The following is a 22350-nucleotide window of genomic DNA, read 5'->3' on the forward strand; positions in this document are numbered from 1 at the left end:
TATATATATGTGTTTTATTATATAAAATGTAAATAAGCAGAGCTGTGTTGTTGCATTTCATTTTATTTCGTTGTTTTTCACGGTAAAGATCATCAGAGTAGATGAGCTGAGGTGGTGACGTCATCGAGTACGCTCCTGTCCCAATTGCACATAAATAGCAATGCATTCTCCCGGACTCGCAAGAACGCAAGTGCGGACTTGCGTACTTGAGTATTGAGACACGGCTTGGCTCTGGCTGAGACTCGGAGCATGTGTGTAAAGTTTCAGGCTGATCGGGGCACATACAGGCCAGTTACACAGCACGTCTCGTATTGTGGCGTTTTGGCCAAATTCCGGGGGTTGCGATGGGACTCCGTTGAAATATTGTAGGGGGTGCAGTTGAGCCATGTTGCATTTTAGAGCTTGGCGCTGGATGACTTTTTCGTTCGTCCTGACCTGCTCTATTTGCCTACCAAATGTTGTAGCTCTAGGTCAAACATGCTTCTGATGGGACACCGTTGACATTTTCAAGGTGGCACTGTGGAGCCATTTTGGCAGTGACATGTACAAGTCCCTTAAAATATCAAATTTTTTGCCAGTCCTGGTGTGCGTGGTAATTTTGGTGAGGTTTTGTGAGTGTCATCCTCTAACTTGAGTTTCTAAATTGCGTCAAATAATTAGAACAATAAATAAATCTAACGGTTTCAATCAGGTCCTTGCACTGGTGTACTTGGACCCTAATAAACCCAAGGGTTACAATAGGTTCCTTGCGCTGTTAGTGCTCGGACAGCAAATTTTGCAGCAAAATTTCCTGTTTATTCAAATATGTTAATATATAGCAGGTCTATAAGTATCAACTACAGCATAGATGTAGTCTGCTGAAAAAGCAATCAAACACAGAAACATTTAAACTCAACCTGTTAGCAGGTGTCCAGTGGTCATAAAATAAAAATAAAGTTTAAAGTATTTGAAATTCCAACTACTCATCACACACAGTGTTAAGATCCAGCCTCCAGGGTCAGCTGGATGTAACAAGAAAACCAGATGGAATTGGTTCAGGCAAAGCAATTTATTGCTCAGTGACAAATTAACATAACAGAACAGTGACAATACAAAAGAACATGGTGGATGATGCTACAAATCAAAGAACCAAACATAACCAAACAAAGGGTAACAGACTAATGAAGCTAGCAAACAAAAACTAAGCTAAACTCTGTAGCCAAACTTTAAATGTAATGGCAACATCCACACATAAAAGAAACTAAAACAAACTAGTTCCTAAAAACACAGAATATGAAAACACAGGACACAAGTAACTTCTTCGCGAAGTTGCACAGCTGCTAATGGGAGTCAAAGACTCCCACGAAAACTCCCACACTGAGTTCGCAGCTGCTAACAGAAGTTACATTTCACAAAACACAAAACACACAGAGCGAGAGCCACCAGGACTGACTGGTGGTTTTTATAGCCAGGTGTGGCGATTGCTGAGGTGGAGGAGGAGTGGTGGTGGTGGTCGTGGTGGTCCAATCAGCTGTAACTGGAGGTGGGAAGAACAAGGATGAAAGTAAGTCAGGAGCTCCAGGGCCCTCACAGGCTTTCTTCCCACACAAGTGGCACAAATCCACCACATATGACGGCACAAACACCATGGGCCGTGAAACATAGCCTAAAAATACTGAAAATTTGCAGTTTAAGCTTTAATTTTTCAAATTTCTCTCTTTTTTTTTTTTCAAGGAGGAAGGATACATGATAACTGAGCGTTGGCATGCATTCACTTCGTCCCTGTAAAAATGAAATGCGTTGTTGAATTTTCACAGTAGCTTGCTGTAAATGATCCGTCTTGTTTTGGCATTAAGAAAGCAGTCTAGCTTGATTTATAATGATTTATGTTCTAGAGCAGCATCGAAAGACAGCAAGGGGACAAATGCACACAGAACAGATAAGACAAAGTGCAGTGGTGTCATCTGTCCACCAGGTGGCAGGATTTACCTTCTCTTTTGGAGAAAATAACAAAGAACGCATCTGGAGAAAGGGCTGCAAGGTGGCGCCGTTGGTTTGCACTGTTGCCTCGCAGCAAGAAGGTCGTCGGTTCGCGTGGAGCTTGCACGTTCTTCCGTGTAGCATGGGTTCTCTCTGGGTTCTCTGGCTTCCTCCCACAAGTCCAAAATCATGTTGAGGTTAATTGGTGATTCTAAATTGTCCATAGGTGTGAATGTGAGTGTGCTTGGTTGTCTGTCTCTAAGTGTAGCCCTGTGATAGACTGGTGACCTGTCCAGGGTGTCCCCTGCCTTCACCCTAAGTCAGCTGGGATACACTCCAGCTCCCCCGCGACCCTAGTGAGGATTAAGTGGAGTGTAGATAATGGATGGATGGATGGACATCTGGAGAATCTACAACACGGAGCTAAATAATCATATTATGTCTGAAGGTTTCCATTGAGGGTCACAGAGTTCACGGTGTTTATTCATGTGACAAATTAATGCAGCAATGCAACATTAAATGAGCCTCTAATTGATGCAAATTTAATTTTTTTTCTGTTCAATCTAATTTGGCATTAAAATGATTAATCTTTTTGTTGAATGATGTCTGCCACAGTTATGGTATGTTTCAGCAGTTAGAATAATCCTCCTACAGTGATCCACTGGACCTGCTGTCTGCTCAGTGATGCATTCAGACTGTGTGTTGTTAAACAGGTGTCTTACCGGGTCAAGAGGAGCAGCAGCAAAGTGACCAGAGATGTTATTCACAGGCCACTGATACAGCAGGTCCTGTGGAACCAGTTACAATATAAACTTTATTTGTATAGCACCTTTTAAGAACAAAATTTGTAAAGTGCATTTATATAATAAAGAAAAAAAAACATGTATAAAAAGTACAGGCAAAAAATCACAATATAAAAATACACAATAAAAATGGAAAAGAACAGACTGGGTCACTATTGAAAGGTGTACCAGTAAAACTGATTAAAAAGACGACATGACAGAGGGGAATGAAGATATAAGCTGAAGATAAAAGTGGATTAAGAAAGAGAAAAGAGAGGATGGCAGGTAGAACCAATAAAAAAGGGAAAAGTAACGGGCGACAATCTAAAGGAGAAATAAAAGAGAACATCACTCGAAAGCGAGTCTATAAAAGTGGGTTTTAAGAAGTGATTTAAAAGAAGATACTGAATCTCCAAGCTTTATTTCCTCAGGTAGGTCATTCCAAAGAGGAGGGGCCCTCACAGAAAAGGCCCAGTCGCCTTTGGATTTGAGCCTCGACTTTGGAACGATGAGGAGGGACCCACCTGAGGATCTGAGTGGGGGGATATACGGGGTTAATATATCTAAAATATAGCCAGGGGCAATGTAACTAACAATAATAATCATTTATTGGCTTTCAAGAGGTGTCACTACTTATTTATTCAGTTATTTACTGTGTAACTGATTGTTGTACTCTATAGTTATCTACTGTATTTCTGTCGTGTTGCCACTACAATATTAAATACAACTTGACCGTATCTGAAATTCCCAATAAATTGCACCATTATCTTCTTTTAAAGTATATTAAAACTACTGTGAATTGCAGAAGCATAACATACAGTCATTCTCAAATGTATTCATCCCCTTCCATTAAAGAAAAGGCAAAATTCACAATAGTCACTCAAATAATTAGAAACTGAAAAAAGTAATAATAAATAAAAATGCGCTAAATTAGAATTTAGTGAAATAAGACATTGCTTTTGAATTGTGGTTGAAAAGAATAACTTAAAAAAACAAACAAACTGTCCCGGACAAATTAGAGCACTTTGCTGATAAGCAGTGGGCCAAAATAAATGTCAACAGGTGCAGAAGTCTGACTGAGAGTTACAGAAAACACTTGATTGCAGTGATTGGCTCAAAGGGTTGTTTAACAAAAAATTAGTTTCCAGGTCCCATCATGTTTGTTTGCTTGTTTGTTTGTTTGTTTTGTTTTTTTTAAAATATTTCTGTTGAACCACAATTGAAAAGCAATGTCATGATTTTCATTCATTTTTATTTATCATTACTTTTGTCAATTTCAGCTTATTTCAGTGACAGATGTTTTTTTTCCTTCTTTATGGGAGGGTATGAATACATTTGAGGACAACTGTAAGTGTCCTTCATCTTTATGAACCAGAATGGATTTTTAGGTGAACAATTGAGATCTAAAAACTGTGTTTAAATTTTAAAAATGCATAAAGCACTAAAACACCTAAAACAACAGGATAAGAGATAAAGCCACTGGCATCCTGATGGATTAGTAGCATTTAAAGGCAGCAATGTATGACAAATGATAATCTATTCAGGTTCGTTGAAAGGACTCGATGTTACAATCCCTAGTGTTTGCACCACTTTTGATTTGGGAGTTCTTGACGGATGGCTGCTATAAGGCTTTACCAGCAGGACTTATTGTCAAAAATATATTATAAACCAATTGGGGAGAAAAAAATCAGCATGATTTAAAAAGAAAATGTTAAACTGACTAATCTTGGGGCATCGTTGTAAAATTAGCAATAATATTCCTAGCTGCCTAAATCAAGCTGCTTGTCGAAAAAAAATGGAGCTGTTGTGTAAAAAACTTATTGTTCAGTGGAAAAAAAATAACAATGAAACCGGAAACGCAAAGTTAAACAGAATGAGGAACATCTTGGCTTGCACTGCCTTTAAATGACATCACTTTGTGGGTGTCATATGGGTTTTTACATTGAGGTGAAGAGTGAGGAGCAGAGAGAGAAAATGAGAAATGAAACAACAGAAGTGTTTATATCATGAAAGGAGACCAAACTAACCTTTATGAAGTGCATCTGAAAACCCTGCAGCAGGAGCATGTGGATTTACTGTCTGCATCTTCCCTTGGATCAACTTTTCTGTCCTTTAAGACGTCATGTCTGCACAGTTGGCCTTCTCACGGTTAAGCTCAATGAAGCACCTACAACAAAGCAGCCAAGATCAGAGAATGTAAGAACTCACATAAAGGAACATGAAATTGAATTTGTATTGTAAAAAAAAACCCCCAAAAAACCAAAACACACATTTAAATAGGAATTTAAAGAATAAGAATAAATGACACTGCATTGTCCGTTCTGATATCTACCTTTGTTTGCTTTGTTTATTTCATTTGTTTATTTCTTCTGACGTGTGTGTAGTTTGCTTTTGTTTTTTTTTTCTTTTGTGTTTCTTTGCCTACTCTCATCAATGTGTGCATATATAGATCTTACTGCTCTGGCAATCGCTGAGATTCAGGTTTTCTCAGCTTCCACATCTCTTGCAGGTACTCTTGATGATTGTCAGCCCTGTTTTCCCGCAAAAGTCATCAGATCGTCTCTGCTGTGTGTTAGTGCAGGTGTAGATAGATTGCGGTGTATTTGTTTTCTTCTACTTTCGTTTCACTCTTTCTCGCACTTCTTGGGACTGTACACTTCCCTTTTTCCTCTTTCAGGTCCAGCAATATGACATGTAATTCAGTAAGAAACCAGCATCCAAAATAAATGAACGAAATAAAATAGAATGAATACAAATAAACAGAAATCAGACTATCAAGAGGGGCCTTATATTTGTAAAGCTCCCCTTGGCAAAGTAAATCTGTTCAGCACAACACAGCATTCAGGTCATCATTCTGCTTGCTATGATGCTGGACCAGACACGTTAAAAAAAAAAAAAAAACCTGTCACAGCATGAATGGCTGACTGTAGGGTCCAGCAACAAAGCTGCCTCTTCCCTCTTAACATTTAAACTGATCTATTGTCCCATCAGTCTACAGTTTTTTTTATTTTTATTTTTGTGCTGTTATGTCAGCAGCCATGACAGTTAATACATTTACAAGATTTCATCCTTTTGGGCATCAAACATAGAAAATGACTTTGGGTTGAAATTAATACTTTGGTAAACAAGAAAAATAAAATCTTGTCTCTGTTTTGAATATCTGCATTTCTCAACTCCATCCATATTTTAATATATCATGAACCCTATAAAGTATATCTCAGCATTCAGTTAAAAAGTAATAAACCCTAAACTTAGAATAACAGAAAAACTGAAATAAATAAATAAATAAATAAATAAAATTGTTAATTTCTGCTGATTTTCTTGATTATTACAGTCTACCTCAGGGGTTCCCAAACTTTTCAGCCCGCAACCCCCAAAATCACAATTCCTGAGACTGGCGACCCCGACTATCCCCGGAGGTGACTGAAACATAAAACATGCACACGGCTACACGCACTAATAGGTGTATCTAAACACGGGCAAAACGACAACAAAAAGGAACAGAACAGCCTGACAACCATGATATGATTTTCCATATAACTACTTACTACAGGATGAAAGCAGAACACATCAGTCAAAATCTCCATGTAACCGATGAGTGAACATTGTTGCTGTCATGTGCAAAGTACTGACTTATACACTTTAATCTCCATATAAGCAGAAGAATAAATCTGTCAAAGTAACGGCCACAACACGCGGCACTGAGTGAACATCGTTGCTGTGCAAATTTACATTTTGGGAATAACTATGTTTCACTGTTGATCTTAACTAATGAGATGGGTGGGCACTATGCATGGAGCACAAGTCCATTCTGCGACCCCCACTTTGGAAGCCCCTGGTCTACCTATTGTTGCAGAAAAGCAAAGTCAGTCTGGTGTGCATTAAAAAAAACATTGTGTTAATTAAATACTGGAATGAATGAATGAATGAATGAATAACAAATTACTATTGATCTCCTAAGTGGTTTACAGTTGAATCTGAAATACCATCAGAGGCAATACAGTATATAAAGAGTCTACTGTCTGAGCCTCCTTGTGTGTTCTATTCCTTATTCCTATTTATCTTTATTTATCTTATCATTGTTTCGCTGTGGAACAGATACACAACGCATTTCACTGTGCGTTATACCATGTATAATTGTGTTTGATTTGAGGTTAACTGCTGATTCTACATTGTCTGTAGGTGTGAATGTGAGTGTGCTTGGTTGTCTGTCTCAAAGTGTCGCCCTGTGATAGACTGGTGACCTGTCCAGGGTGAACCCCGCCTTTGCCCTGAATAGGCTCCCCATGACCCTCCAGAGGATCAAGCGGTGTATAGATAATAGATGGATGCATTGTTGTGAAGGGGGAGGTGTCTTACCCACTTTAGCATCTCACATTTCCCTTCCATTCTTATGCAGTGGCTTAAAAGTGTGCTGCTGGGTTGGGCTGAGCCTCCAGTGCGTCCAGACCCTAGATCCGCCTGTGGCTGTGACAGAAGCAAGCAGCAGCAGCAGCAGCAGTGTGAGTTAGTGATCACAGGAAAGTTGGGCTGCAGCTTCAGTCTTCCTGCTGCAGTGAGAGACGCGGCGTGACGTCAGCGAGTGGTGCAGGAAGATGGGAGACGACAGACATGAGGGAGACATCCGAGAGAGAACACAAACACAATGACAAGGTAAACCCACCGCGGCTGGCCTCGCACTCTCACCCGTCGGCTTAGATAATCTCTTTATCACACCAGCGCGATGTCATTTCGGAGGAATTCCCGGTCCGGAAAGGTACGTTTACGCAACGGACGGTGGGCGGCTGCGCAAAATGGTGTTTTCGTGCCATAATATTTACATTTTACTGCCTCACGACTTCAGGTAAATGTTGGATTAAATACATTCGGCGACTGGGTAAGAGTGTAGGAATTCCCAATCTCTTGTCTGTACACATTATTGCACCTGAAATGATGCGCTGTGAAATGAGGCGAGCTGGATTTTTAAAGCACGACTGTGTCTCTCCTGTCAGGTATGATGACAGACTGCCGCAGCTCGTGGGTTGGCACTGATCAGAAAGCATGGGGCTCCGGCTCAGTGGCAAGGTAAGACAGGCCGAGGTGTGGCGCTTAGCCCTTTATGCCCTTCATCATCATAATCATGATCATCATCATTAGTGCAGCCATGCATGAAGGCAGCACAAGTCTTGATTTAACATCTGTGAGCATTATATGCAAACTTTAGCACCCACAAGTGGAGGCTGGTGTATTAAACAGATTTAGTAAAACTGTAGTAAAACATTAAATGCCTATCTTTAAGTTAAAATCTGACCTGTACTGGAATTTTTTTGTGCCAATGCTTATTTTAGGGAGTTCATGTAACTATAACTCAGCTGCTGTTGTAGTCGTTTAGAGTTGTGCTGAAAAGGGGAAATGATAGGGCCATTGTTTATTACCTTTTACAACAATCCGTAAAAGTGTGAAGACACCCCGTGACTTCGCACCACCATCTGCTCAGCTGTGATGTGTGCTGTCCTACATGTGCTGCAGACAGTGCTGAGTAGAGCAAACAATGAATTCCAACACAGACGTTGCTTCGATGTTGAGTAAAAAAACAACGGCATCACCATGTATTACCTTTGCAGCAATCCAATTCACAGCCTCGTTGGCAGCTTACTATGAAAACATCCCTTGACTTCGCACCACCATCTGCTCAGCTGTGATGTGTGCTCTGCTACATGTGCTGCATACAGTGCTTACTGTTTTTATGTAGTAAGTCATCTTGTACACAAATTAGTTAGCAACTTACCATGAGGCATGAGGACAAAACTGGATTCTGAAGCCTCTTCGACTCAGATGTAATGTGTACTCTGCTACATGTGCTGCTGAAAGTGCTAAGAGTGTTGTAGACAGTGGAGTCTGAAGTAGTTACTGTTTTTATATAGTACGTTATATTGAAAAAGGAAAATGACGAGGTCATAGTTTATACCTAGTTAGTAGACACCCCTTGACTCCGCACCACCATTTGCCCAGCTGTGGTGTTTGCGCTGCTACATGTGCTGCAGACAGTGCTAACAGTACTGTATAAAATGGAGTCAGCGTGCGCTCTGTTGGACAGACTGTAACGACACCATTTCTATATGACCTCAAGCATGTTGTCCTGTATTATGTTCGGTAAAGGAAAGTTTTTGCGTATGTTGTCCAATATATGCTGATATCGATAAATCTGTGACAGTAATATTTGCCAAACGATATATCAGTCAGGTCTGGTTAAAAATGTAGATTTTTGGTTAAGGTTAAAAAGCAAAGGTGGATCAAGCTTTTCATAGTTAAAATGCTGAAACAATGTGATTGAATTATTGTGTTAAGGTTTCATCGACAAGTGAAATATCATAATTTCATCAATGTTGTGTAAAATCATGCATTTTTTTAAGGTAGAGAACTGTGTGAGATACTGTCTTTGAAGTGTAGATGGGTCTCATAAATTTTAAATTCAGCACCATATGCTTGACTATGTTACTATTTAAGTTTTTTAATCAACTAAAGTTTAGATATAGACTGCCTTGTGATGATGATGGTTGAATAAGTGTTGCATTACAATAGAGTTTCAATATTTAGTCTGATAAAATGTAGTTAGACTGACTTTGTAGATGATGGTTGAAGCATATTGATTTAGTGTCAGCTATGGCTGAAAATCCAACATTTATTCAATATCTGTCATAATGAGTGCTTTCAGTTTGGTTTAAATGTCAAGCATCAACAGAGATTCAACAGCCTTTCATCCTAAATCGAGCTTCATTAGACACTGATCAACCAATCTGAGAGACGTTAGGTTAGTATTCAGGGCCGTCACTATACAGAGCCTGATAAATAAAGCTTTATTTTTCTATTTAAATTCTAGCAGAACCCCTAATACGGGGCACTGAAAATGTTGCTTAAAAGTATGTATTGCCAGGTAAATGTAGTTAAAGAATCGAAAGTAAAACTAGTCAGTGCAGAAAATGGACCCTGTGACTGTTATAAATCGTTTAATTAATTATGCATTAAAGTGTAAGTAACATTTTGAGATTGGGTGAGACTTGAATGAATGAATCGATTGCATTTATGGTTCAGTAAAACATCAGACAGTTTATATACAGAGCCTCACATGATATCTTCATATTGCTTGTTTGTCCCACCCATTATCCAAATCACTAAATTATTCATCTATCCATCCACTATCTACACACCGCTTAATCCTCACTAGGGTCGTAGGGGGGCTGGAGTCTATCCCACCTGACTCAGGGTGAAGGCAGAGGACACCCTGGACAGGTCACCAGTCTATCACAGGGCTACACTTACAGACAGACAACCAAGCACACTCACATTCACACCTACGGACAATTTAGAATCACCAATTAACCTCAACATGTTTCTGGACTGTGTGGGAGGAAGCTGGAGAACCCGGAGAGAACCCACGCTGCACGGGGAGAACATGCAAAGTCCACACAGAAAGATCCTGGTGTCCCCACTGGGACACAAACCGGCGACCTTCTTGCTGCGAGGCAACAGCTCGCTAAATATTCAATTTATATTAATTTAAGAAAAGGAAAAACCAAGAACCAAGAAATGTTCACAATGAAATGAGCAGTTGTGGCTGTTAAATAAATGCAGGTGTAAAAAAAAAAAAAAAAGATTAATTCCCTGAGTAAAGTGGAGAAAGTGTAAAGTGATTTAAAGTAATTGTACTACGTCACATTTCACCTCTCTTGTGCACGCTGCAGGGACAGCAGAGCCACAGGATGGTGATCTTCGCCGCCATCTTCATCCTGATGACACTCCTCATCCTGTACGGCTCCAACAACGCCAACGAGGCCGTCTACACTCCCTTCCACGTGGCTACAAATCACGCCATCAAGACTACAGACCTGAAGAAATGGTCCGGGAGAGACGGTTATGTACCATTTTATGGGAACAAGGTGGGCTGCACGCAAACACACAGGTGTTACAACTCTATGCTTACGTTCAAATTACTGCATGTCAACGTGGGAGAGACGAGGTTTCATACAATGACTGAGTTGGCATACAGAATGATTTGTTGGTATAAACACTCGAGAAGGAGTGGAGCACAAGTGTTCATCTGTTGCTGCTGCAGCGGGCAGATATCCATGTTGGTAGGAAGTTAACTTTAGGAGTATATTTAATGTAAGGGGTGCTGCTCATGCTGGCTGACCAGACAGTTCTTCCTCTTGCCTCGCCCTGTTATTGGTCATTGACTTTTTATGTTTGCTGACGGGATGGAAATGCAGAAGTAATTTTCTTGAAAAGGGATCAATAAAGTACTATCATATCTTATTTTATAGCAGGATGGCAATAAACTGCACACAGTTCAGTCGTGTTTCTCAGCCTGTGCTGTGAACTTTGTGTAGCAAAACATCCCACGCAGTATGAATAAAAAGGCAATAACCTTTTGCATCACATCAGCAAGCAACCGAAGCTTCTCCAAGACTACCAGGCGACAATTTAAAATACATTCTATACTCAGAGATTAGTCATTCCAAACCAGACAGCGTGAACGCATAGGTGAGCTGTTAGATGAGTGTGGTTTCCATCCATATTAATCACATAACTCCCTCTTCTTCTGTTTCTGTCTGTAGTGTCTTTATCATGTCCATCATTATAGCTTAAGCTTAAGATAAATAACGACACTTTGTCATGAGTCCAAGTGTAGCATCACATATATACAACTCTGTGATAAAGGTTAAACGTGTCCCACAGTGCTATTATTATATTGTTAAAGAAGCATTGTGGTGCCACAGAGATATCACAATTTTATGGTCAGACTTTGGTCATTTTCCATGATGGAACGGCACATTGCACGTGATCAGTTCAAGGACGATCGGAAAGTTGAATATCTAAGGGTTTTTGTTTTCACTGGTTCCCACTTTAATAAATGGGGTAAATTTGGGCGTTTCTTTACAAAGATGACATGTCTTTCAAACCTGCTGGAGGGTTTTGGGATTCATAGAGTTAAAAGCCCCCTATTAATACACTATTCCCAGTAGTGTTTACTGGTTTTATCTCTGATTTGGTAGTTTCTTGCAAGTACTGTTAACTCATTTAATGTAAACATTAAATCAAAGTATATATCTCAGAAAATGAATACACACTATGGGTGTGTGGACAATTTGTCACTGCAACTGTCTATACACTTTCTACAACACTATTACTGACAGCAAACGGTTGTTTTAATACATAAAAGCTTGTCGTCTCTCCTTCTCAGACTTTGAACCTGCACTGTCACAACTGTGCTCTGGTGACGAGCTCCAGCCACGTCCTGGGTACTCGAGCGGGAGATGAGATCGACCGTACCGAGTGTGTTATTCGCATGAATGACGCCCCCACGTTGGGATACGAGTCGGATGTTGGGAACCGGACGACTCTGAGGGTCGTAGCCCACTCCAGTGTGTTCAGGGTGGTCCGAAGGCCCAACGAGTTCCTACACCGCACAGACAGCAACCCTGTGATCATCTTCTGGGGACCCCCGAACAAGATTGGGAAGGAGGCCAAAGGAACCTTATACAGGTTGATCCAGAGAGTCAGCATGACATACAGCAACGTGTCTTGTTTCAGTGTCACGCCGAGCAAGATGCGCAGATTTGACAGTCTGTTTCACAGAGAAACAGGACGAGACAGGTGAGTATTCAGTGAGCTGGTATACGAGGTACCTTAATATGTATCACCTCCATATCGATTCTCTCATTTGTTATTTTTTGTTTTTTTTATCCACTCAGGCAAAAATCTCACTCGTGGTTGAGCACAGGCTGGTTTACGATGGTCATAGCCATCGAGATATGTGACAACATCAAAGTATATGGGATGGTTCAACCCAATCACTGCGGGTGAGTATGAATCTGGAACTGCTCAACCATCCATTACTACAAATTAGAGAGAAAACCAGTCATCTTACACAAAAATGAACCTTTTTGCCAACAGAAAACCTGGATCCAAGAAGATGCCGTACCACTACTACAAACCCAGGGGATCTGATGAATGTGTGACATACATACAGAACGAGAGCGGCCGGAGAGGAAACCACCATCGCTTTATCACAGAGAAACAGGTGTTTGCACGCTGGGCAAAGCAGTACAACATCACCTTCACTCATCCAAAGTGGTGAAAAGACGGATCTCTGCACTCACAGGAGCCTGCGTGAGCACGATGAGCTGGATTTCACTGCAACTTCCCCAAATGTGAAGCCTCGCGATGAATGGCGGCTATTTTCAGGAATTGCCACGGGGGCAACAGAAGCATTTGGAAAAACCTAAAATTGGACCTAATCGCTATGGAATCATATACGAATGTTTTCTGTTGCAGAAACTCACTTTCGTAAGGTTTCTGAAGCACTGCGTCTACTCCACATTGAGTTGTGGGAGTAATCTGACAAGTGATTTTTGTAAATAGAAAATGAATTTAAAAATGATTTTTTTACATGTTTATAATATTTTTGTTATGTGCTGAAAATATAGTTCTGTTTCCCATGTTGAGGAGGGGTTACATCAGCAAGCACCTCTAAATAAGTGGCCTACAAAACAGACTCGAAATAGCTCTTATCTGTCCATTACACAAGAGATCATGTTCTGCAGACAGAGCAGCCAGAGCCAGCAACCCACTAATTCAATCTATAAACAATCTACTGTATGTTGGGGCCTTATGATACAGTAACATGAGCAGTTCCTGAACCAGTACCAAAACAATATTTTTTCAATAACATAACTCGAAGACTATATATATATAAAACTCTATTATAATTCTGCATATATTTTCATTTAATGTTTAAGCTGCATGTTTTATGTCTTAGCACAAATCAGCCAGACAGTAACTAAACATAAGTCTGAACTGTGATTTAAATCAGGAAACAGTGGATTCAGTGCCAGCTTTTAGTCTCATACATTTTTTTTTTTTTAACTTGGTGCTGCATACATATTCAGAATAGTACTTAAATGTTTTGGCAAAGTCAAGCTCTGGTTAAAAGATGTCAGATGAACTGTTTAAGCGATCTGTGTTACTCAACAGTAACAAAACAGAACATCATTATTGGACATGTTGAGTTTGCATAAATTATACAGCACCAAATTAATGGCAGAAACACTGTCACATTATGCAGAGTTCTTTGATTATTTTAAGTCTGTTCGTCTCAAACATAGAGATATAATTAAGATACTACTACAGCATTGTAAGAAGAACATTTTACCTTCACTCCTTTTACCTCAGTGGCACTGCAGTGCATGCAGCCTAATTTCAAATCGCCCCCAGAATGCTTCCTGGTCGGGCTGTGCATCAGTATGGAATTGCACGAATTCAGAGTAAGAAGCAAAGAAGGGTGCAATAACTTCAAACTGTGTTGCCTTTTGCTAGTAGATAGTCTGCAAACATACTTTTTTGGCAACATTCGTGCTCAGGAAAGGCTCTCATCACTGTGCACGAAATGTGCTTCAGTCTAGTTATGATCGGAAGCCTGCGCTGTTTGGTTATTGAAAATAATTGGTCAATAACAAAAAGAAAGAAAATACAATTACTATATGAAGCTTAAATTGCCTGCTATTGTGGTAACAGCCTGAAACACAGATTTTTATATGAAGCAAACTTAGGAACACATTCAGCATCTGCAACACAGAAGGAGGTGTATTAAACTACAATCTTATGGATATACAGTAGGCTCAAAACAAAAACTAACTGAATATAACTTTCATGAAGGTAGGATTTCCTGCAGGAGATTGTTCTATTAGACTGCATTAGTTATCACCTGCTACACCTCACGTTAAGCCCACAGATAACCCAAAAGTTACCACCATAGGCTCCTTTAAACCTTCTGAACCACAAGCGGTGTCTGGTAGTTTTTTGATTCCTTCACATTTGTCCTCACTGTGGGCTCATTTTTCACTGCAGTGTTACATCCTGCACTTCTATGAAAACAAGGTTAGACTCAAAAAAGAAAACACAAAAATGAACATGTACAACGTTTATACAGATCAGCCCAGGTGTTACCAATAGCGGAACAACATTGGTGTTGTGCATGTGATGGATATTTTGCTTTTTAGATGTTTTATTTGTTAGCATACTTGCACTTCAGCCAAAAAGTCCCTGAATTCTGTCACATGACTGTTGGTCACAGCTGAGTCGGTACTGGTTTAATGCTGTGCTGAGAAGCTCAGAATTTTTTTTTTTTTTTACAGAATCCAGTTTGAGCAAAATGTCATATCTGTCAAACCTGGCTGAGCTTTGAGGTTCAGAGGGTTAACGTCAGAAACTGAAATGTTAATATAAAGGGTAGATATGTGCAGCATGCATGGGAATTGGAATGTGATTGCACCCAAACGACAGTCTGAGAGCTGTAAAGTACTTTAGTCTCCCACTAAAAAAATCTTTTTTAGGACAGCAGTTGGACAACTTCCTCCTATGTGTTTGACCTACTTCTCCAGAAACCGGGAACTTCAACGCAGAAACTCAATACCATTTCTTTGTCCATGTTGTGCTGCTCTCAACACCATTTTTCATGAAAAGTTCTGTACCAGTTTTCAAAAAAAACAAATCAAGTCAGTTCAAGCATGTGGGTAGAATTTGTATTAAAATATGTACAATTTGTTGAGTCATTTAGAAACAAAGAAATAAGATTAGCTAACATCAATGCACTAATGTGTTACTGCTGTGTTTACTAGAGGCAATGCCAAAAAATCCAGGTATGGACAACCTCAAGGTAAATACCAGTTAGATGATTCATCTGCCAGCATGTCTTTGTTTACTTTGCTCCGCCACTAGTTCTTTAACGAACCACTGGAAACACCTGAAAAGGCGGCTGACATCTTCTGTCTCAGCCCTGACATGGAAATTAAGATGGCCTCCTGTTAACAACAACAAAAAAAAGCAAACAGTTTAATGAACACACTGGTGAGAACAAGCAATATGCAGAGCATTTTACTGTACAAATAATATCAATTTATCTTGTCACACAATGCTTTAAAAAAAACAGACAGTGTATCTCTGTCCTCACCTCTGTACGAATGGTCCTGCTGCCCTGATCGGGGCATGTGTTGAGGTAAAGGTCAAATAAAACACTGGGGTCAGAGACATCCAGGTTTTGGTCAGTGTCTACACTGGCTTCTAATCCCTGAAGACCTCCAAAAACGACCAAAAGATGCCTAAAAAGGGAATAATTCACCTTAGTTCTGTGTCATTTAAGCAAAATGGTGCTTTGAGCTAAATGCTAATGCCAGCATGCTTACATACACACAATAAAATGACAACATGCCAATGTTTTTAAGAATATGTTAACTATGTTTAGCATCTTAATTTAGCATGTAAGGATGCAAACAATTAAAGGATATTTCAAACACTGGAAGTATACTGGACCTAATGATCTCACTGGTTCTGAACCTACTTGAATGGCGACAGTGTTGCTTGGTCCATGTTGCTGCCTCTCTCTGATGTGCCAATAGTCAGATCGTATCCTTCTTTATACGGACTTTCTGTGAAAACTGAACCTGCATCAACGAAAAACAACAGCAGCAAAAGGCATTAACTGGAGAGATAATCGCAAACTGTGTTCTTACAAAACAACTTAGTCAGGTGTGTGAAGAAGATGTAGTTATGCTGAAAAATGTTAATACTGAGTGTATTAGGAGAAAGGGAAACCTACTGAGACAAGATGCCAGGCGGACAGTGTATCCCCAGTAAAGACCTCCTTCAGTCCTGGGCACGTGAGGAGCCACAACAATACCTTTACATAGTTTGCTTTCTGCAGATGTTTGGGCAGACAAATGGACACAAACACACGCTGATCTGATGTGCTGTACGATGTGATATAAATCATTGAAAACAATAAAAAGAAAAAATGCTGGAAAGTGATTGAGAAATTCACCTTGACTCTGTGTCTTACTGAGCTGCACCGTGACTCGGAGTCCAGACTGCAGCTGTTTATCAATCCGAACCTCCTGGTGGAGCAGAGCAACACAGTTAAATCTATATTATACATCCTAAATACACACTGAGGTGTAGTGCCCACATTGGAGCCATGCTCACCTTTCTCATTCCACAGTTGACTAATGAACCTTTTCCTTGTTTGGGCGGCCTGTCGAGGACGACTCCTTCCCGGTATTCAGATTCCTCATCCATCCTCATGTGGTGAGGACTGTCTAAAGGGTTAAGCAAGCCTAGCAGAAAGAAAATGTGTCCTGTTACCACCTGACGTTTACAAAGTATTATAAGTCAGTCATATCTGAACATGCACAATAATAGTTTTCATTTTATTTTTATTTTCTACTGATTCTCAGACTTGCGATATGTAACACTTCTTCGAAGTCGGCTTCGTCAGTCTGCTTAAGCGACAACGTTCTGACATCGAGGCAGGTCACTTTTACATTAATGGTTCCCATGTCACTCATACAAACATACAGTCGTCCTCAAATGTATTCATACCCTCCCATTAAAGAAGGAGCTGTCACTGAAATAAGTTGAAATTGATGAAAGCAATAATAAATAAAAATTTAATGAAAATCATGACATCTCTTCTGAATTGTGGTACCACAGAAAAAAAAGACAAGCAAACAAGCATGATGGGACTCGTAAACTAATATTTTGTTGAACAATCCTTTGAGCCAATCACTGCAATCAAGTGTTTTCTGTAACTCTCAGTCAGACTTCTGCACCTGTTGACAGGTATTTGGATTTTAGCCCACTGCTCATCAGCAAAGTGCTCTAATTTGTCCAGGATAGCTTTTTTTTTTTTTTTTTTTAAACTATTCCTTTCAACCACAATTCAAAAGCAATGTCTTCTATCACTAAATTATAATTTAGCAAATTTTTATTTATTACTACCTTTTTCAGTTTCTAGTTATTTGAGTGACTATTGTGAATTTTGCCTTTTCCTTAATGGAAGGCTATGAATACACTTGAGGGCAACTGTACCACATTGACACAGAGTGACGATACAGATTTGTCACACACACAAGATTGGACAGTACATTATACACAGTACACATGTTAATACTCTAATAAAGAAAAGACTAAACTAACAGGAAAAAGTCATAGCCATTGTTTATGAATGATAAGATTGTCTAAACACTGAAAACCCTCTCTGTGCTTGATGATATCACAGCTATGGCCGCTATCTAACAAACAACTTAACTGCAGCTTACAAATTGTGACAGCTCATCTGTATGAGGTGAAGGAAAATACCCAGCGTGACTTGCTGTTAGTTTCTGTCTCCATGTCAGATGATATAAGTAACTAATGAAGCTATAGTTGCTGTTCTATAAGCTGTTTTGGAGACGCTCATATTGATTCTGCTGCCGTTTGATGCTGCAGGTTTACTAAACTCAGAGCAAAGACTCCTACAAACAGCTGGAAGCAACAACCAATATGAAAAAGTTACTAGATTCTACCTGGTAAAGTTGCTGTCACATCCTTTTACAGAAAAATGACCAGGACATCAATTCAGACATGAAGCCAGACGTCATCAGATTAAGACGAAATGAGTGCATGTGTCAAAGGCGCTAAAGAGGTTTCTGATGACTCATTAACTTGTCATAGAAGAGAAAGCTTTCTTCAGTATCAAAGTTAGAACGTAAACAGAATTTGCTAACTTGTAATATTCAGCATACTTTTATCAGTGCAAAGGTTCCACACCTGGTTGGATCAGCAGCTGCTCAATTTTTTTTCTGAGCGGGAACCCTAAGTGTCCAAACTCAAAACCCTCTATTGTAAATGGTATACAGCGCTTTTATCCAAAGCACTTTACAACGTGTTTCTCATTCACCCATTCACACACCAATGGTGACAGAGCTGCCATGCAAGGTGCTGCCTGCCATTGGGAGCAACTTCGGGTTCAGTGTCTTGCCCAAGGACACTTCGACTGTGGAGGGGCAGGGGATCGACCTGCTCTACCACCTGAGCCACAGCCGCCCAAAATGAATGTACAACACTGAAAAATTACCTGCATATTGTAAATCTGGATGCTTTGGGAAAAACCACTTGCGCAGATACCTGTTGGAGAACAAAATCTGTAATCTGAGTCTGATAAAATGGACGGATAATAGTGATCTGATTATCTCCATACTCACTGTGGACATTCAAGGTACTGAAGTATTCTGGCGAGCTGAATACAAGCCTGTCCCTTCTTCCCAACGCCTTTAAAGTCTCCTTCAACACTTCTGTGGAACAAAGCCAAAGAGCAACGTTTTTTCCTCTTAGCTTTCTTATGGTTTCTGAGTGTTCACAAAGAAGCTGTACCTCAAAGATAGCTTACTTGACATCTTCCCCTTGTTCATCAAACACAACGATCTCATCAATGCTGAACACGACGCAGGCTCGAGCGATCTGTCCGGCCAGGTATGTACGAAGTTCAGGTGACTGGGCGTTGTCCAGGACAGAACCTGGCAGAGCAACACTGACGGTGTAAGCCGGACCTAAAGAACACACATCACTCATTTAAACACTGAATTTACAATCATATTATTTAAAAACAATCCACTGAATGATGAAAAGCTTACCTTTCTTGTTCTGGCTTTGTTCAAGCTTTGCTTTCTCTGCAGCCTCTTGCTGTTTCTGCTTTTCCAACTGTTTGATCAGTTTGGCCTCTTTTCTTTGCTTCTGAGCCTCTTTCTCTGTATCCAGGAGGAATCAATGGCATTGGTATGAAACTTAGCTATTTAAAAGACTGCTGGTATATATTAATAGATAGCATAAAAAATGCAACAAGTGTGGAAGTAATTATTCATGAATATCAATTTCTATTAGTGGTGCACGATATTAAATTTTCTGGCCAATATCGATAATAAGAGTTCTGATATCACTGATAACCGATATTACCGATGTCAACATTCAGTTTTTGTTCCCACTGAAAAATGAGTATAAGTAAGCACTGTGAGAACGTGAAAACTATTCAAAAGAAGCCCATACCAAACTAGACCACATAGTCTTCTTTATTATATAACAAAAGTAAAACATATTTAAACATATTTAACGTTCAAGGACCATTAAAGTAAAAACATCTCTGAAATAGCAGCAATATTAAACGTAGAGACGAATGCGCTAATGTTAGACAATCATTGGTTTTTCACATCGGCTAAATTAGTTCATTGGCTCGACACCGATATATGGGGAAAAAACACTAATATCGGCCGATACCGATGTGGTCACCGATATATCGTGCATCCCTAATTTCTATAATTGAATTTACTTATAAAAAATTAAACATTAGCTTTGCCATCCTCCCTTGTTTTTTGTTTTTTTACTCGTCACTTGCATTATACAGATCAAGCTTTTGATTATTTGATCAACAAAAAATATTGCATGTACATAGTTAGTTGTGATGTCAGGTTAAGTAACACAAATGTTCTGCTGCTCGATACAAACAAGAAAACTCACATTTCCCATTTTTCATTACTGATCTATACGAGAAGTCTGTCTGATAGAGAATAATTTACTCTCTTGATGGGTTGTTTGGATTTTTTTGAGAGGAAAATAGAAGATAAATACTAAAAAGGAAGTTTTGGTTGCAAAAAATATACACAACGTTATTTTTATGGAAATGTTTCTGCTACAGGAAAGATGATGTTGACCAAAAGCAGGTACTTTGTCAGCAGTGTCTTGCAATTGTTGCTGCTTCACAACAAAACACAAATTTATTTGACTCTTTAAGTTGGCACCACAATCTTTGTATGATCGGTGCCACCCAAAGCAAAAAACTATGCTGGATGCTTTCACCAGTGTAATGGAAGTTTTCAAATGGCTTTTATCAGCCTTTTCTTTCAATGACTTTGTATTTTCAATGCAGATGGACTTTGCTATAAAACTAACATTATTGTAATTCCTTCCAAATCAAGTCATCTGGTGAAAACTCCTGTATTTTTTTTCACATTACATTGTGTATTGCAGAAACCTTGTTGCCCAACACATGCCAAAAGTTAAAGGTCCCTTATTGTGCCCCTTTTCAGGAAATTAATGAAAGTCCCTTTCATCCCCAGAGTGTGTCTTTTTTTAAAATGTATTATTATTATCCATGAACACTGGAAAGATTGCTTATTTTACCATTACTGTATGAAACCTTTAGCTTTGTTCTACACGATTTATGTATTTATTTACTGTAGCTGTAACTGAGAACAGCTGTATTTAGAATGTGGCTGAATTAACAGTATAACAGTATATATGAGCACAAAGGGCAGGAGAGAAGAAGTTTAGGGTACACTGAAGTACTACAGGTGCCATGAAGACACAGTAACCCAGCCAGTCTTGTTTATTGGTTCCAAATGGGTCCTGAAGTTTCTACTGAATCTCTGAGCTTTACTATTCCCTCACGGCTCTGACAGGTGGGCAGAACACTACTGAAATTCATAGTAACGTGGCCCACATTAGCCTTGCACATTCGTAAACATACACACTTGTACGCATACATATTGTGTTTGTAACTCGGCTAGCTATGAACCCAGCTGGACTGCAGGCATGGAGCTGAGAGCTGTTAGCTGCTTTAGCGGTTTACTCACTCTCTGCTTTCCGTTTCTTCCAGTCCACCCGCTCCTCGGCCTGTAAACAACAACAAGCGCGTTACAGAAGGTATAGATAAAGGTGTATTGTCATTATTAATGTTCAACAATACGGCAATAGTACCTGAGAGGACACAAGTTTGGGTCTCTTCACTGCTACGCCGGCAGACATTTTTACACACACAAACACGTGAGGTTCATTTCCTTCCGGGTCGACAAGCACATTTCAAAATAAAAGTCGGAGAAAGGCGGTTATCATCATATTACCCGCCAAAATAAATTCCTCCGTAAAATTTTAATTCAGACAGTTTAAATTAAAATGTAACTGCTGTGACTTAAAATAAGCACGCACACACACTGTGGAATTATAGGATAAAAGTTCGAAAAATAAATAAACATAACATTATAAAACAAAAGTTGCCCAAAAATAAATAAAAAAAAAACAAAAAATTATCCTTTTATTTGAAAATTAAAGAAAACCTCAACCATTTATTTATTCCATTTATTTATATATTTATTGCCGAATTCATTTGCTTTTATTTTCTTTTTTATTATTTCAGAAGATGTTTCAAAAGCCATATTTTTTATTTCACTGAAACAGAATGATCTATATATCTACTTATTTATATACAGTTGAAAGTTTACATACGCTGTATGAAAAGACAAAACCTTTTTTTTTTCTCATCATCTGACATTAAATATAACCAAACTTTTTCCTGTTTTCTGTCCGTTAGGATGACCAAAATTATTTCTATTTGCTAAATGCCAGAAGAAGAGATTTTTTTTAATTACTTTCTTCAAAATCAGAAGTCTACATACACTAAGATGTCTTCTTCTGATGACTTTTTCTACAGTGTATGTAAACGTCTGGTTTCAACTGTATTTATAGGCTTTGATTAAATTGGCACATGATGTTCTTCCAGGATATAGATCTGTATATTTGAGAAGACACATGGTTTAGATATCATCAGCTCCAGAAGAGGAACATCTCTGGGTCAGATGTTCCTCAGATAGAAACCACCTTTTTCTTTTTAATGCTTTAAAGCACAGAATAGGAAACTGTTTTTGTAAATGTTCTTAGCAGCACTTTCACACACACACACACGTCCATTGACCCTGCTTGTCAATATAAC

The 22350-nt window shown here is 39.2% G+C and overlaps 2 protein-coding genes across 2 annotated transcripts; one reads left to right on the forward strand and one right to left on the reverse strand.

Annotated features, from left to right (window-relative positions):
- The first annotated feature begins 7303 nt into the window (after positions 1-7303).
- Positions 7304-15044, forward strand: st6galnac6 (ST6 (alpha-N-acetyl-neuraminyl-2,3-beta-galactosyl-1,3)-N-acetylgalactosaminide alpha-2,6-sialyltransferase 6). Its single transcript, XM_008301221.1, has 6 exons — positions 7304-7394; positions 7733-7805; positions 10463-10657; positions 11962-12374; positions 12473-12580; positions 12675-15044. The coding sequence occupies exons 2-6, from the start codon at positions 7782-7784 to the stop codon at positions 12856-12858; spliced, it is 924 nt and encodes a 307-aa protein (XP_008299443.1). The 5' UTR covers positions 7304-7394; positions 7733-7781; the 3' UTR covers positions 12859-15044.
- Positions 15045-15282: 238 nt separating this feature from the next.
- On the reverse strand, positions 15283-21409 carry spout1 (SPOUT domain containing methyltransferase 1). Its single transcript, XM_008301222.1, has 12 exons — positions 21342-21409; positions 21218-21257; positions 19226-19339; positions 18982-19141; positions 18797-18886; positions 18670-18719; positions 16758-16888; positions 16597-16669; positions 16375-16473; positions 16117-16219; positions 15730-15877; positions 15283-15580 (listed from the first exon to the last, which is right to left on the reverse strand). Exons 1-12 carry the CDS (start codon positions 21387-21389, stop codon positions 15494-15496), a joined length of 1143 nt encoding a protein of 380 aa, XP_008299444.1. The 5' UTR covers positions 21390-21409; the 3' UTR covers positions 15283-15493.
- Between the last annotated feature and the right edge of the window lie 941 nt (positions 21410-22350).

The sequence above is a fragment of the Stegastes partitus genome, unplaced genomic scaffold (assembly GCF_000690725.1).
Source record: "Stegastes partitus isolate 25-593 unplaced genomic scaffold, Stegastes_partitus-1.0.2 Scaffold1644, whole genome shotgun sequence".
Lineage (NCBI taxonomy): Eukaryota > Metazoa > Chordata > Actinopteri > Pomacentridae > Stegastes > Stegastes partitus.

Excerpts from the sequence above, each read along its gene's own strand:
- st6galnac6 (XM_008301221.1), top strand. The coding sequence starts at position 7,782 with ATGGGGCTCCGGCTCAGTGGCAAG. Across the intron at positions 7,806-10,462 it reads GGCTCCGGCTCAGTGGCAAG|GGACAGCAGAGCCACAGGAT; the intron begins GTAAGACAGGCC and ends TGCACGCTGCAG. Across the intron at positions 10,658-11,961 it reads TACCATTTTATGGGAACAAG|ACTTTGAACCTGCACTGTCA; the intron begins GTGGGCTGCACG and ends TCTCCTTCTCAG.
- spout1 (XM_008301222.1), bottom strand. The coding sequence starts at position 21,389 with ATGTCTGCCGGCGTAGCAGTGAAGAGACCCAAACTTGTGTCCTCTCAG. Across the intron at positions 21,258-21,341 it reads CCAAACTTGTGTCCTCTCAG|GCCGAGGAGCGGGTGGACTG; the intron begins GTACTATTGCCG and ends TGTTGTTTACAG. Across the intron at positions 16,670-16,757 it reads TCAACTGTGGAATGAGAAAG|GAGGTTCGGATTGATAAACA; the intron begins GTGAGCATGGCT and ends CTGCTCCACCAG.